The sequence below is a fragment of the Danio rerio genome, chromosome 20, assembly GCF_049306965.1.
Source record: "Danio rerio strain Tuebingen ecotype United States chromosome 20, GRCz12tu, whole genome shotgun sequence".
Classification (NCBI taxonomy): Eukaryota; Metazoa; Chordata; class Actinopteri; order Cypriniformes; family Danionidae; genus Danio; species Danio rerio.
This window is the reverse complement of record NC_133195.1, coordinates 37,047,811-37,062,353: the sequence shown is the minus strand read 5'-3', so window position 1 is coordinate 37,062,353 and position 14,543 is coordinate 37,047,811. Positions and strand designations below refer to the sequence as shown.

Sequence of the window (14,543 nt, the reverse complement as noted above, 5' to 3'; positions counted from 1 at the left end):
CATCCAATAAAAAAATTCTTAGTGGGTAATGAATGATAATGAATGACCCACTAACCCCCCAAAAATCTAGATTTTTTTTTTTTTTAGAAAGGTGACTTTTAACACTGTTTTCATGATGTGTTAAATGTTTGTTTTGTTCGTAAAAGTACCTTATAGGTCGATCAGAAACATCACACATTACTATTGAAGTACTATAGCGCCACCTGTTGTGTGTTAAGTCTATGAAGAATTCCCATGTTAAATATGCAGCACTATTTTTTTGCAGCGACAGGTGTTAAACTTCTATTATGAACCACTAGTGGTCAGTGTTGCTCTATGTTACTGTTATTTATTACTGCGTGTCTGAACTTGAAGGGATAGTTCACCCCAAAAAAATAATTCACGGTGTATTCACCCTTCACTTGTTACAAACCTCTATGAGTTTCTTTCTTCTGTTAAACACAAAATAATCTTTTAAGAAAGCTGAAAACCATTTGTTTTTTTAGTAATAAATAAGTAAGGAAGTCAATGGTTACATGTTTTCTGCTGTCTTCAAAATATCTTCTTTTGTTTAACAAAATAAACACATAAAGGTTTGGAAGAAGTAATGAGTATACTAAACTATTTCAAATAAGCCTACTCTTTGGGCAGTTTGTGGTCAAATTTACTTGTTCATTTCCAAAGAACTGGTGGGAGCAAACTAGCAGAATGTGACCAAAAGGTTCCTGACATTGTGGTTGTAAATCCCACAGAGAATAGCTAAAATGAAAGGCCAATTCACACTTATCAAATGAGCTGTTTCCCACAACTAACAAACATGTGAAAACATTTGCAAGATGAACGAGAAAGTATTTATGCTCTATATGTTTTGTCCCATAAAAGACATTTATATTGCAAGATATATATATATATATATATATATATATATATATATATATATATATATATATATATATATATATATATATATATATATATATATATATATATATAATTTGCATATAATTATTAATATTATTATTTTTATTATTGATGTGGAAATGTGTTTAGAGCTTTGTCAGGTTTTGATTAGACCTATACAATTCCTTGCAGCAGCTTTTGAATATTTGGAAGTCTAAGCAGTCCTTGCACTTGGCATTAGTCATCAGGACCTAACCTTAGGAACAGTTTGCAACTTCAAAGGCTAAAGATGAAGAAGATCAGTGGTATCAAATCTGGAAATTATATGATTTTGTTTCCAATAAAATGCATTTGTGATTTACCATTGGCATTTTTGCTCATTAAATATATTTAGATTTGGATTGGCACACTGTAGATTTTAATTATTTGCTTTTATATGTACATTCATGACTGCAGTCCACAACACATGTTACATTACTGTTTATAAACTACATGACCCGTCCTTTGTCCCCTTGCATCGATATTTTTAAGAGTCGACTGGCCCTTTAAGAATAGTCGTCTGCGCGCTCCCGCTACTACACGACAACACAATACAACAGCAGCAGCACAACACAAGCTGTCGCGGAGCGAGACAGTCTATCACCTACTGCCTGCACATCCACTGACCAGCATATTTCCTTTTAATGCCTTTATCAACCGTAACGATGTAGTTAATGACAGAAGAATCCGACAAGACTGTGTTTCATCATCATCGTCGTTAGCTTAGCTTTTCATTTCAGGCAGTGGCGGATTCCAGCAGTGGCTAACGGCTATCAGCTCCAACAACAGAAGCAACCGAAGATGAGCAAATAAAAGTGATGCTTGTCCACCGCGTATGACCAAAGCTACCGTCAAGGCTTACAGGACTGCTTAGAATTGACGCCAAGATGATGAAGAAAAAGAAGTTTAAGTTCAGAGTGGATTTTGAGCTGGACGAGCTGTCCTCTGTTCCGTTCGTGAACGGAGTTCTGTTCTGTAAAGTCCGACTGCTCGACGGCGGATTCTCAGAAGAATCTTCGCGGTAAGAAACCTGTCAGATCTTCAGTGGATTAGTATGATTGGTTTAGATGAAAAATGAGCTGGTGTCATTCTACAGTTTTATTCCCAATAGAGCATAACCCAAACAGAGTATATTATGGTCCATCTTTTCACAGAATTGGTAACATTAGCTAGTTAGTGTGTCTTAAAGAATGTTTAGTCCTGTAAGGTGTATATGCTCTTGTAAAAAGTCAAGACACTGCAGGCGAACGGGGTAAATATTTAACTTATTGATCGCCATACTTCCCTAGTTGATTGACTCTATTAAGTATTGCAAACATTTTTGTAGTGCAGATTTGTAAAAATGTTTGCATGAAAACTGCATGAAGTCATGTCCAAATTTCTTGTCGTTTCTTTCTTCTTCTTCTTCTTCTTCTTCTTCTTCTTCTTCTTCCTCTTCTTCTTCTACTTCTTCTTTTTTTTTTTTTTTTTTTTAGAAAAAAACAACAACTGTATAATCAAACATATAGTGCAAAACTGAAATTAAATTGTAAAATTTTTATTACTGCTTCACACCGTCAGGTAGTTCCAACCCCTGAGACCTTTTAATCTGAGAGCTGTGAGTTATAACCGAGAGCTCCCACATCCTCCATAGACAACAATGATCCCGACTCTTTTAAAGTCTAGAAAAATGTCTAAAATACATCAACAAAACTGACCATATTTCTTCAGTGGCTCAAGCAGAATATTATCAAGCTATGAGAATACCTTTATGTGCACTAAAAATAAAAACTTAATTCAAGTTTTTCAGTGTCAGTATAGGGTACATGTTCACAACAGCACTGTGCACTTTATTTTTTGTTACCTTTTCGACTTTGAATGAGTCAGGACAGCTGCTGTCTATGGAAGATCAACGAGGTCTCAGAATTTATCCAAAATATTTCAATTTGTGTTCCGAAGATGAACAAAAGACTTGGGAGTTAAGGAATAGCCATGGGCGGGTATAAGATTCTGACGGTACGATAACCTTGGATAAAAAATATAACGGATTCACAGTATCACGGTATTGTGATTACTGCTCTAAAATAAGGTATTTTTTTCCCAATTGAACACAATATATTTTAATTTGTGAAATATCTGAAATATTTTGGACCAGTAGCTTACAGTTGCTCTAAAACTAAATAAAATAATTGTAAATGTTGTAGAACGTATAAAAAAACTAAAATAATATCTTACACATACCTTAAACCCTGCTCACACTGTGAGATTTCAGCCACAATTTTGTCATCTAAGACAAATTTGGGAAATCCTAAAAGATTCCTGAAATCCTTGGCTAAAATCAGTAATCTTTGATTGTTGGTTTGACATGTTCACAGACAGCCGCTTAGTACTCATTGCGATCAGATTTTTTCTCCAATGAAGTTCTGGCAGTGTCAGCAGATTTCATACACTTTCCTGCAGTGTGACAACAGCTACGATGAGCGTCAATCCAACAACCAATAGGAGCGCTGAGTTTGATGACACAATCCATGCGACAATTCAAATGACGGCAGGGAAATGTCAAAACAGTTTTTTTTTTATTCCTGGTTTTATTTTTGAGACATGCCGCAAACAAAATTCACACTACAGGTTGTTTACGTTTGCTGTGAGGAATAATTTCCGAACTCAGGATAGTGAAAGTGTCAAACATGGATCATGTCAAACTCAGGGGGCGTTTTCTTTCATGTTTGGTGCATCTTCATTGTCGTTCAGTTTGACTTTGACAGCTGAGATCTTACAGTGTTACATGACAGTCATGTTCGTACAGTCTGATGTGCTACAATCGTTCAGGATTATAAAAAGTCCCACATTGTGAGTCGGCTTTTAGGGACGGTATAACAGAAAACTCTGGAGGTTTTAAAACCTTAGGCGCTTTTCCACTATCATGCCAAACCATTCTAAGAACTCTTCGGTACGGTTGCAGTTGTTTCTCCACTGAGCCTGGAATGGTGTGGCACGATTACAAACCGTTCTCGGCCCGGAATTCTCGACATGGTTGGACAACCGTGCTGAACTTTGCCGATAGATTCTGTGTGTTGATGTCGTGGCTCTGTTGCCAAGCTACCGCAGTTGGCTCATCACACATCCACAAGTAAAAAACTACATATAAAAAAATTATCCAGGTTTAAACGATATAGTTTGAAAAGGGTTTTAAAACCATAGAGCAGTCTCCGGCAGAGAAGTGAATAACCCATCCAGGGTTCAACGCTCAGGATTTTTTCTACTGGGCCAATTGGGCCAGTGGTTGAGGTTTTTACTTGCCCTGCCAAAATTTTCACTCGCCCCACCACAAAAAAAAAAAAGGTTAATAGCTATTTCTTAGCCACATATTTTGTAAACTGTATAATGAGCAAAATTAGTTAGACTTTTTGCAAACGAAAGAGCAGTATGAAAAATGTGCTGGTATTTTATTGCAATTCTAAATTATTTTTATAAAAATGTCTTGCCAAACCGACAACTCTTTTTTTTTTTTTTTTTTCTTTCTTTTTTTTAGTTTCTTAATTTTGTACCCATGTAATTGTCTGCTTCCAAGACTTTAGAAACTGACGTTTTCTTTAAGGCCCCGTTTACACTAGTGCGTATTAGTTTTAAAACGGCGTTTTAGAATGAAAACGATCCGCGTCCACACTCGCGTTTTACCCAGCGTTTCTGAACTGCTCTCCGTCCACACCAAAACGCTGAAAACGCACATCACGTGACCACACACACACACTTTGGCAATCGCTGGAGCCCATCTACCCAGATGAGAGCTCTGCTAGTCGGACTTCTCATCAAGCATCTCCCGCTGGATCTAATCTCACTATATTTATTAAACGTGATATTTCATTCATCTTGTTGTCTTTATCTAACGACATATTCCCTGACTTTGGTCACTGGAATCTATTACTTGTTCTCAGGTAACGTGTTTTGGCTGAGCGCAAAGATAAGTTAATGATTAATGTAAGCACGTAGCCTACATTCTGTATATTGACTGATCGCTTGCCTTTATTTCCTATAATGTATAAACTTATTGTATGTTATACTTTTATAATGGCCATTATCGATTATTAAAACTGATATTCAGCAAAAGAGAGGGTGTGTTTCGTATTTTCACTGAAATTGAAAGGAGGCAGTTGTTATCGGCTCCGTTTTGTTATAAATATGCACACAGTGAAGATGACTCTCATGCAGCACGACGCCTCAACATTTCTGCTGTCTGTTTAGTTGTTAATATTAAAATAAAAATAGGCAGTTCCTTATATCAAGTTTACATTTTATTGTTGAGAAAGTGAAACAACGTAGCCAAGGTGATGTGAATGAAGTTATAAAGTACACTGTTCCCTGTGAAGATTGACGCGTGTCCTCGGTATGTTTTCCATATCAAACTGAGAAGAAGAGATGCAGCCTTGATCAAACTTGCGAAGTCTGAACTTACACGGAGAAGATTCAGGACTGAACTGTGTGTTAGGCTACTTAATATTGAGGAAAAGCCCCAATCAGAGAGGCGAATGTCTGCAGCCCCGCCTCCGTTTTCAGATATCTCCGTCTTTCCCCATCCACACTGAGACGGAGCTGCAGCGTTTTAGAATGAAAACGGCCTCTCCAGCGTTTTCGAAACGCTCCGTTTTCGGCGCTCGAGAACTCCGGCGTAGTGTGGACGGATGGCGTAACCGTAGCAAAACTTATGCGTTTTCAAACTAAAACGCATTAGTGTAAACGGGGCCTAAGCCTCATAGTTAGATGTTGCCATCCTTTCGCTGTAATTGTTGTTACCATGTTACGAAAAAAATCAAGTGGTGCTCGCTGCAGAGCCATTTGAGGAGAGCTGAGCTCCAGCGAGGGGGAGCTTAAGCTTGAGCTCCACCTTTTTTGCACTTCTACGAGTGATGTCACTGGGGTAGGGTTAGGGGTGGGGTTGGTGTACGCATTAAAACAGCTTACAGGAGGAGGAGCGACAGCTCATGCTCCCCCTCGCTGGAGCTCAGCTCTCCTCAAATGGCTCTGCAGCGAGCACCCTCTCAAAAAAATTGCATGCTCACCGTTACTGGCCGATAGGGGCCAGTAACAATCCTGTCTACTGTCCAGAGCGTCTTTCACACTGGCCCCGGGCCAGCGGGCAGTCCTTATTGTTGAGCCCTGTCATCACATTCTCATGAAGATTAACAAAGTTATTATGTCATTGACTTGAATACAATTAACCATGTATGATATAATTACTAATGTACAGTGTGAGCCGGACTTTAGAGACGTATAACAGAAAACTTTGGTGGTTTTAAAACCTTGACTTTTCCAAACCGCAGTATGCCTTAAAACCGGTTATCGTCCCATGCTCATTAAGGAGCGACATGAGTGAGTAAATAATGACAATTTTTATTTTTGGGTGTACTATTTTTTTGATGTGTGTTTTTGTGGGGAGTTTACTCAAAATTAATTATAAAAAATTTATATATCCCTATCGAACCCAGACAGAATTCAGTTGGTAAAAATCTTGCACAAACTACTGTTATTTTCATATACAGAGGAAGTGCAAATGTTAATAGCTCATTGACAGTAAACCACACATGACCTACTGCGCATGATTACATTTTTACATTTAATTACATTTTTGTGTCATTTGTGTTAAATAATTAGGTGGACCTGTGCTGCCTGTATTGTTTACTTAAGATACTTTATTGATTAATAGTTAGTTTGAAACATTTGTTTACTCTAAACGTATTTACAATAAAGCAATACACAAAATTATTTTTCATATAACAAGTTAAAGTAAACCTTTTTGCATCTTATGTCAATGTCGCGAGAAAAGCTTCAGCAATAAATTCAAGAAAATGTGATATGCTTAAGGTTAGTGAATTGATAAAAAAACATATGAAAGTTATTTTAGATTTTGTCAAATATATGGTTATATTATTAACTTTAAAAAGTTTAAATGTAATACTAAAACATAAGTTACCGTAGGTCACTGACAAATTGATTTTTTAGCCTGCAGAACAAACAAAAGTGAAAGATGTCATCTAAGTGTCCATGCTGCTTTTTAATCTTTCATCAATAATTGCATTAGATCAACCGCATCTTGTGTGCTATTTCCTCTTCGCTTTTAAGCAGTTCTTGTGCTGAGTCACATTATAAATCTGTCTCTGTGTGTGTTTGATGTGTGAATGAGCAGCGCTGTTCTCCGACCTGCACACCGGTTGACCTGCAGGCAGGATGTTAATGCATCATGTCTGAGGGGGCGGATTTAAATGTAGAGCATTGAGGAGAATGGTGCAGTTACAGATTATTACTGCATGATAAATCTCTCATATGATGTCATCAGAGGAGCAAATGTTGACAGTCAAGCACTGCTTCAGAATTAATCTGCATTTATTGATGCGGTTTTATCCAAATGGACTCTCAGTTGATTTAAAGTAGACATGTAATCAATTTCTGCATTAACAGAACCAAACCCTTGACCTTAGTATTGCTAATTATTTCATTCATTCATGTTTCTTATGTTGCTTTCTTTTTTGCCTTTATCTCTAAAACAAACTGTATTTTAATGAATAGTTTTACACAAGTCAAGATGAAACAGAAATTTAGTTACTTACTCACCCTTTACCTGCTCTAAACATGTTTGAGTTTCTTTCTTCTTTTGATATTTTGAAGAAATCTAAAAATCTTTGACCATTGACTTTCATAGGAATAACAAGTCAATGGTTACAGCTAGGCCTGTCACAATAATCAATATATATACTTATGCAATACTTGGAGATGACCTCAATAATTTTTGCCGTTGCAATATACAAATTCATAAATAACATTAAAGCCATTGTACAATGACATTTACATAATATTTTACTGGTGTCAAAGTTCAAAATAAGACGCTAACTCAATATGACACTTAATAGTATAATAGTAATTTATAAATAGTAATTTATATGTCTATTTGGAAAAATGTAATTTATATGTCTATTTGGAAAAATGTATAGATTAATTGGGCTGATACTGCATTGGGAGTGCATCTCCATAAAATCTAATAAACAATCAAAAATTTTTGGGGTCCCCAACACATGTTCGTTGTTGTCTGGACTACTTGCAGTGCATTTCTGTATTTGCATGTGTTGTGAGTATTTTTATGCATGTGTGCAGTCATAGATTGATAAATTAATATTTACTATTTGCATCTCCGTAAAATCTAATGAACAATCTATAAACTTTTTGGGGTCTCCTAACATGTTTTCATTGAGGTCTGTTCTACTTGCAGTGCATTTCTGTATTTGTTGTAAATATTTTCATGCATAACAATGTATAATTATATTTAAGGAAAAGATGCAATTAAAATAGTGTTTTTTAATCATTTCCAGAGTCTAAAAGTAGGTACAGTAACTGAATGATAAAATTCAAATAATTCAATAAAATTAATCATAGGAAAGGTAAAAATGGTACAATTTCTTTTACCTGAATGCTTTTAACGTCATTATACATATATAGGCATTAAAAAACACATGCAAATGATAAGTTATAATACAAACTCAACATTGCATATCCTGCGATGTGACCATTGCGATATCGATGCCGAAATGATTATTGTGCATATATATATGTGTATATATATATATACATATATATATATATATATATATATATATATATATATGTATATATATATATATATATATATATATATATATATATATATATATATATATATATATATATATATATATATATATATATATATGTATATGTTAGAACTTTCATATCTGACTCAGACATTCAGTACTTAAGAAGTGGAATATGCAGATAAATAGTATAGATTTCTATTTGCAGCCCTAAAAGAAATCTGTACAAAAATACCAAAAACTCCTTTCTCACTAGAGAGAGACATCACAAGCTCTTTGTCTGTATTCTGATGCAACATTTGTCATTCACTCTCTTTTGGAACTCCACAATACAAAGGCTTGCCACAGTTAAATATTAATGTGTCAGGCAGTGAAAGTGGGCTGTCAAACTTCCCGATGACAAATTCCTCTTAAAGCAACTCTCCCACAATACACAAGCTAGAAGCCTATTCAACCCAACAAGAAAGAGAGCTCCGGACCAATGCTCCAGCAGATTAGAAGATCTAGCTTGGGCTGCATTAGTGCTTCTTTTCTCAATTATGCACTTTGCGGGGAGTTCATGAGTTTATTCTCCCTCCAGGCTCGAGTTCGCCTCCATCTGCCTGTGGTGTTTTTTTTTTTAATTCAAAGAACTCCAGTTTCATTGCAGACTCCTGGGGGACAACCTAAGGAAAGTGCAGAGTGAACTAACACACTCTTGCTCTCATTTGCTCCGCTCACTATGACAATGACATATTACAAAATTACAAAATGAAATACACTAAGTACAAAATTCAAAATAGTTGCTTGTTATGATTATAGAGTCAATGGTGCTAATAGTTGTTCTTGATTACACTATTATTGGGTCTGTTGCACATCTATCTGTGAGAATTTAACAGGTTGTTGTTCCTGTGAGAGCATTGATTTTGATTACTGTAATACAATGCATGCTCCACTAATTGTATTTGATGGACCAATAAAAATAGTACTGTGCTGTTTTTTTTTTCCCAGCGAGATAATGAGAGCAAATATGGTAGATTGTTTTTATTTTCACTAGAAATGCATTCCATTAGCACCTAATGCCGATGATTTCATTATTATGTCCTTTGTGTTTTCACATGATTAGCGTTTTGGTATTAATGAGTCATTGTGATGTCGCATTGTTCCAGTAAGATTAGTGAATAGTCAATGAAGCCTATATTGTGTGAGAGAGTTCGAGGCTAAACGTTATTCCTAATGGACAACTGGAAGGCAAAAGTCTGCATGCGAACTGAAGTGAAGTTATTACAAAGATAGAGGCCTCCTGTATCGATTGGAGCTCTGGCCTTGCCCGGGTTGAATGTCTGATTTATGAGTCTGCTGCTTTTCGTTTATAGTCTCAGTGCCAGTAATCTGCCTAATCATATTGGAGTCATATTACCTGACATCATCTTGTCCTTTTATTATAATTTCCAATGTTACCTTTGTGTTGTTGAGAAGGGTCAACAAAGCACGACTTTGGACTTGTAAAGGAGGTTTTTCAGCTAAAAGGAAATTGTGGTGCGATACAAACAATTTGCAATTTGATCTGCCTCACTTTCTGTCAGCAGTCACCAAAGGTGCGTCCCATACTAATTCACTATTAAACGACATTTTGTAGTATAAATAGTTTAAGTAGTGCGTTCACACTGAAAACTCTAAAAATAAGTGCACTTTAATTACTTGGATGATGCACTCATTCAACCTTTAAAATGAAGTGTGGAATGATGGACACTTCACGCATGCCATGAATATAACTGCAATTACCATCGAGAGGTGGTATAATTGCTCTCATAGGAGAATTGGAGTTATCCAACATGGGCGTCTGAAAGTTCTGCCCCTTCTGCTACGTGAGCAAAGCTGCGGTCATTAAATGTGTGAAGTAGTCAACATTCCACACGAGATTTTCCCGAATAAATAAGTGCATCATCTGGGTAATTAAAGTGCGCTTATTAAAGTGATAGTTTTCAGGGTGAACGCACTACTTATGCTATTTATACTAAAAAAGGGTATAGAATAGAGCATAAGTATGTGATTTGGGACGCACCTATGATTTCAACTCTCTTCATCAACACCCACATCGGCGAAGACACGCCGCGCTGCTCCTCGCTGTTTATTGCCACCTGCTCCCTTTGAAAATGAATGACTTCCCGCTGCTTTGGTGCTCTCGCCGCTTTCGGTGTGAACGTACAGTAAGATTTGTCAAGATGACTTTATTCATGGACTTAAAGTTGCTGGCTGCACTTCATTTGATGATCATCAGTGTCGTTATTAAACAAAGGTCTCTGAATTCAGTGTGTAACCAGGGTTAGGTCACTCAAAAAATGAAATTTACAGTTCATTTACTCACCCTCACACCATTTTAGCTGAATCTCTCGTACTTGGTGATTCGTATAATGCGAGAATAAAAATAAACACATACAAACAGGTCGAAATCAATTCCCCGTGGCTCTTGATTATACCCTGAGGGCTTATGAAGTGAAGCAATCGAGCTGTGCAAGAAATTGAATATTATTTACAATATTATTAGCATTTATCCAGAGCCTGGATAAACCGTCCTCAGCACACACACACAAGTGTAGTGAACATGAGCTTCTGTTTACTTGATGACGTATGCATTAAACTTGAGGTGACGAGGAGGAGGATGCACATTTTTGCCAAAATGGTTATTTGATTAACTCTTTGATGCACTAGCTATGAAATAGATATAGAAAAAATAAACGTAGACAGGTCACTTTAGACCCATGTAGTGCATCATTGGGTTAACTGTGAGTGTTGAAGAAATGGCAACTGCTTTAATTGACGCTCGCAGGCATGATTCTGATTAAAGATCTCATGTCTGAAGGCCAATTTATACTTCTGCGTCAACTGCATATGGTAAGAGCTGGGCGATATGGCAAAAATGCAATCTCAAATTATTTTCCTTATTTAACAATAATGATGTATATTTCGATAAGTTTTTAATGCTTTCAGATTTAAAAAAGTAATTTAACTTTAACTGAAGCCACAATAATTAGAGGGTCCTTAAAATAGCATAACATTTTCAGCCGATATATTTTCTAAAAAATAAATGTAGAGATGTGCTGAAAATTTGGTACATCTCTAATATCAACATGCTTTGCTGCGGGATTAGATCAATATACAGTTAAAAGTCCGAGCTTATCATTGTTATTGACAAAAACTTTATCACGATTCGATATAATATCGTTTATCGCCCCAGCCATAGTGGAAGATGTGTAGCCTTTGCACAGTAGACTTTGTAGACTGTAGCCTTCGCACAGTTGTGGCTATGCATTGCGTTATGGCTGTGCAATTAATTGAAAATTCGGTTTCGATTTTGGTTTCTAACGATTATGAGCAAGCATTAATCGGGATAAAGGATTATTGCATCATATACCACCCCCTTTCCAGCTGTACACATTTGTTGCTCTGTAAAGCTCAGTTTCACATGAAAATGATTAAAAGCATGTACTGTAATGTAACATCTGCAGTACGGGATGCGCATCGTTCATCGATGTACATTCTAATCATACATGTTTTTACCGATGCTGCACCATTCGGTCTCATTCGCCTTTGAAGTGTCTCATTCGCACACCTCAGAGATGAGCAGAGCACACACATATGAAGTCATCTTTATGTGAGCACTTCAATGGTCAAATAGTTGTCAAAACTGTGTTTAGTGATTATTCTTATTTTAACCCTCATTTGTGTAATAAACAAATGAGTTGAGAATCAAAAGACATGTGAAAGAGAAACCATTAAAGTGACAGTGCGAAATATTTCTGCTGCCGACTGTTTTATCATTATTAAACAACAAAAGGGCAAAATCCCTCACTGCTCTTGACTGAAGGACTTTTGTAGCTATAGTGTTTTTCTTACAGTAAAGATGCTTAAAGCACAGTTTGTTTCATATTTTTATTCTATTGTATTTATTTCCCTTTCCTTATTTACAAGGAGGAAAATAACTGTATTTATGCAGTTGAAGTCAAAATTATAAATCCTCCTAAATTATTAGCGACTCTTTTCCACCAATTTCTGTTTAATAGAAAGATTTTTTTCAACCCATTTCTAAACATAATAGTTTTAATCACTCATTTCTAATAACTGATTTTTATCTTTGCTATGATGACAGTACATAATATTTGACTAGATATTTTTCAAAGTACAAGCATTCAGATTAAAGTGCGATTCAAAGGCTTAATTAGTGTAATTAGGCAAGTCATCGTATAACAGCAGTTTCTTCTGCAGTCAATCAAAAAATATATTGCTTAAGGGGGCTAAAAATATTGCCCTTAAAATAGGTTTCAAAATATTTACACCTGCTTTTATTGTAGCCAAAATAAAACAACTTTCTCCAGAAGAAAAAAAAAAATTCACATGAGGGCTAATAATTTTTACTTCAGCTGATAATCGTTTTGAGTAATCGTGATTACAATTATGACCAAAATAATCGTGATTATGATTTTTCCCATAATCGAGCAGCCCTACGTTACGTGTTGTAATTGGTCAGCTTGTTTGTGGTGACGAGTTTGGCCGGTAGGACGAGTGTTTAACATGTGTCAAGTCCCTTGGAAGAGCTCCAGTTAGACACTTTTGTTCTGTTACTTTACGATTAAAGTTTTTGCACATTTGTCAGTTCCCGTCTCCTTCTTCCTTTAGTAAGTGTGAGTTTGAGCTACCTCTGCAGTCGATGTAAACTCAAACACCTGTGGAGACAGAGGAACATAGAAACCCCACTTCCTGCTAGTATTTTGGAAGCATTTTTGCCAGAGCAACAAAAAAATAATGCAGAAGTATAAATCCACGGCTGCGTGCAAGGTACAGCTGCGATCATTTGACGCAGAAGTATAAAGTGGGCTTCAGTGCATTTGCGCATACGTCATCAAGCGGCCAGAAAAACTGTTGATCTATTATCTGTTATTCAGTTGTCTATTCTCTGTATTTTCAGTTGTCTATTTTCAGTTACAGTGCTAGAATTGCTAGAATTACTTTTTGTGTATGGGAATTTTTTTTGGAACTGTATGCTCCACTGGGTGCTATAATCAGTTGATGCACAAGTCTAAAACAGGCTTGAGTGCTTGCGTGCAAATATCATGGAGCCACCAGAAAAACTTTTGCATGCATGTGCAAAGAACTGTTTGCTTAGGCTGTGAATAGAACATAATAATACTGTAATTAATGTTTGTACATAGACCGATCTGATAGTTTCACTTACACAAGACATGGGTCTGTCTCTGTTGAACTAGTTTGTATGTGTTTGTTTTTTTATCTAAAATAACGGTTACCATTGACTGCTTTTCTATGAATCACAAAGTACGAAAGATTCAGCTAAAATCTTCAAAGTTCTACTGAAGAAAACCTACATTTCTGGAAGACCTAAAAGTGAGGGCAGGAAAGGTAAATTTTTGGGTGAAATACACTTTTAAAATTGTTTGACAGCAAGCCTTTCAAGCTTCTTATCCTTATTAGTTCAACTCATGTCCTAGAAATGTGGTTGAGTATTCTGTTTAGCAAAGGAATACGTATACAATAAACATTTAAGCTTTGGCGATTTAGCCTGTCACGATATCTATTTTTTGTTGTATGATATATTGCACCAAAATATATTGCAAAAAATTATATTGTTGTCATTTTAAGACACTCATTTTATGCCACTCATTTTATAACGCCAGAATTGTTTTTTAATGTAGAGCTCAGTTTTTGAAATGAATACAGATTGTTGTTTACAGTCAGTCAGCAAAATTAAAAACACTTGTACTCTTCTGAGGTCTCTTAACACTACATGGTCATTTCCCACCCTTCTTTTGTTAAAAAAGAATATTTCAAGAGTTGTAGTCCTTTTTTAAATGAGCTGAACAAGCTTTTATAGTTTAGAGGTGTCATTGTATTGCAGGCATGCAAGAAACTTCCTCATGCTCTTCATTTCCTTAGAAACCGTTTATTTCCTTTGAGATGTATAGTGTAAGTAAACAAAACCTTTCTCGTCGTTAAGGAAGAAATATGCTGTCATTGTTTGACAATGTCATTGACCTC

The 14,543-nt window shown here is 36.0% G+C and overlaps 1 protein-coding gene across 4 annotated transcripts in view; it reads left to right on the top strand.

The window, feature by feature from the left end:
* Positions 1-1,453: 1,453 nt before the first annotated feature.
* The window catches only part of fam102bb (family with sequence similarity 102 member Bb), a 42,900-nt gene continuing 29,810 nt past the window's right edge, over positions 1,454-14,543 (top strand). For 3 of the 4 annotated variants that reach the window (XR_012395561.1, XR_012395560.1, XM_005160711.6), the window contains exon 1: positions 1,454-1,939. Coding sequence is in view for 2 of the 4 variants with exons in the window: in XM_005160711.6 (XP_005160768.1) it covers positions 1,806-1,939 (134 nt within the window). In the remaining 2 variants the exon portion in view is untranslated. The remainder of the gene's footprint in view (positions 1,940-14,543) is intronic. The other variant, NM_001044844.1, reaches the window with a different exon arrangement.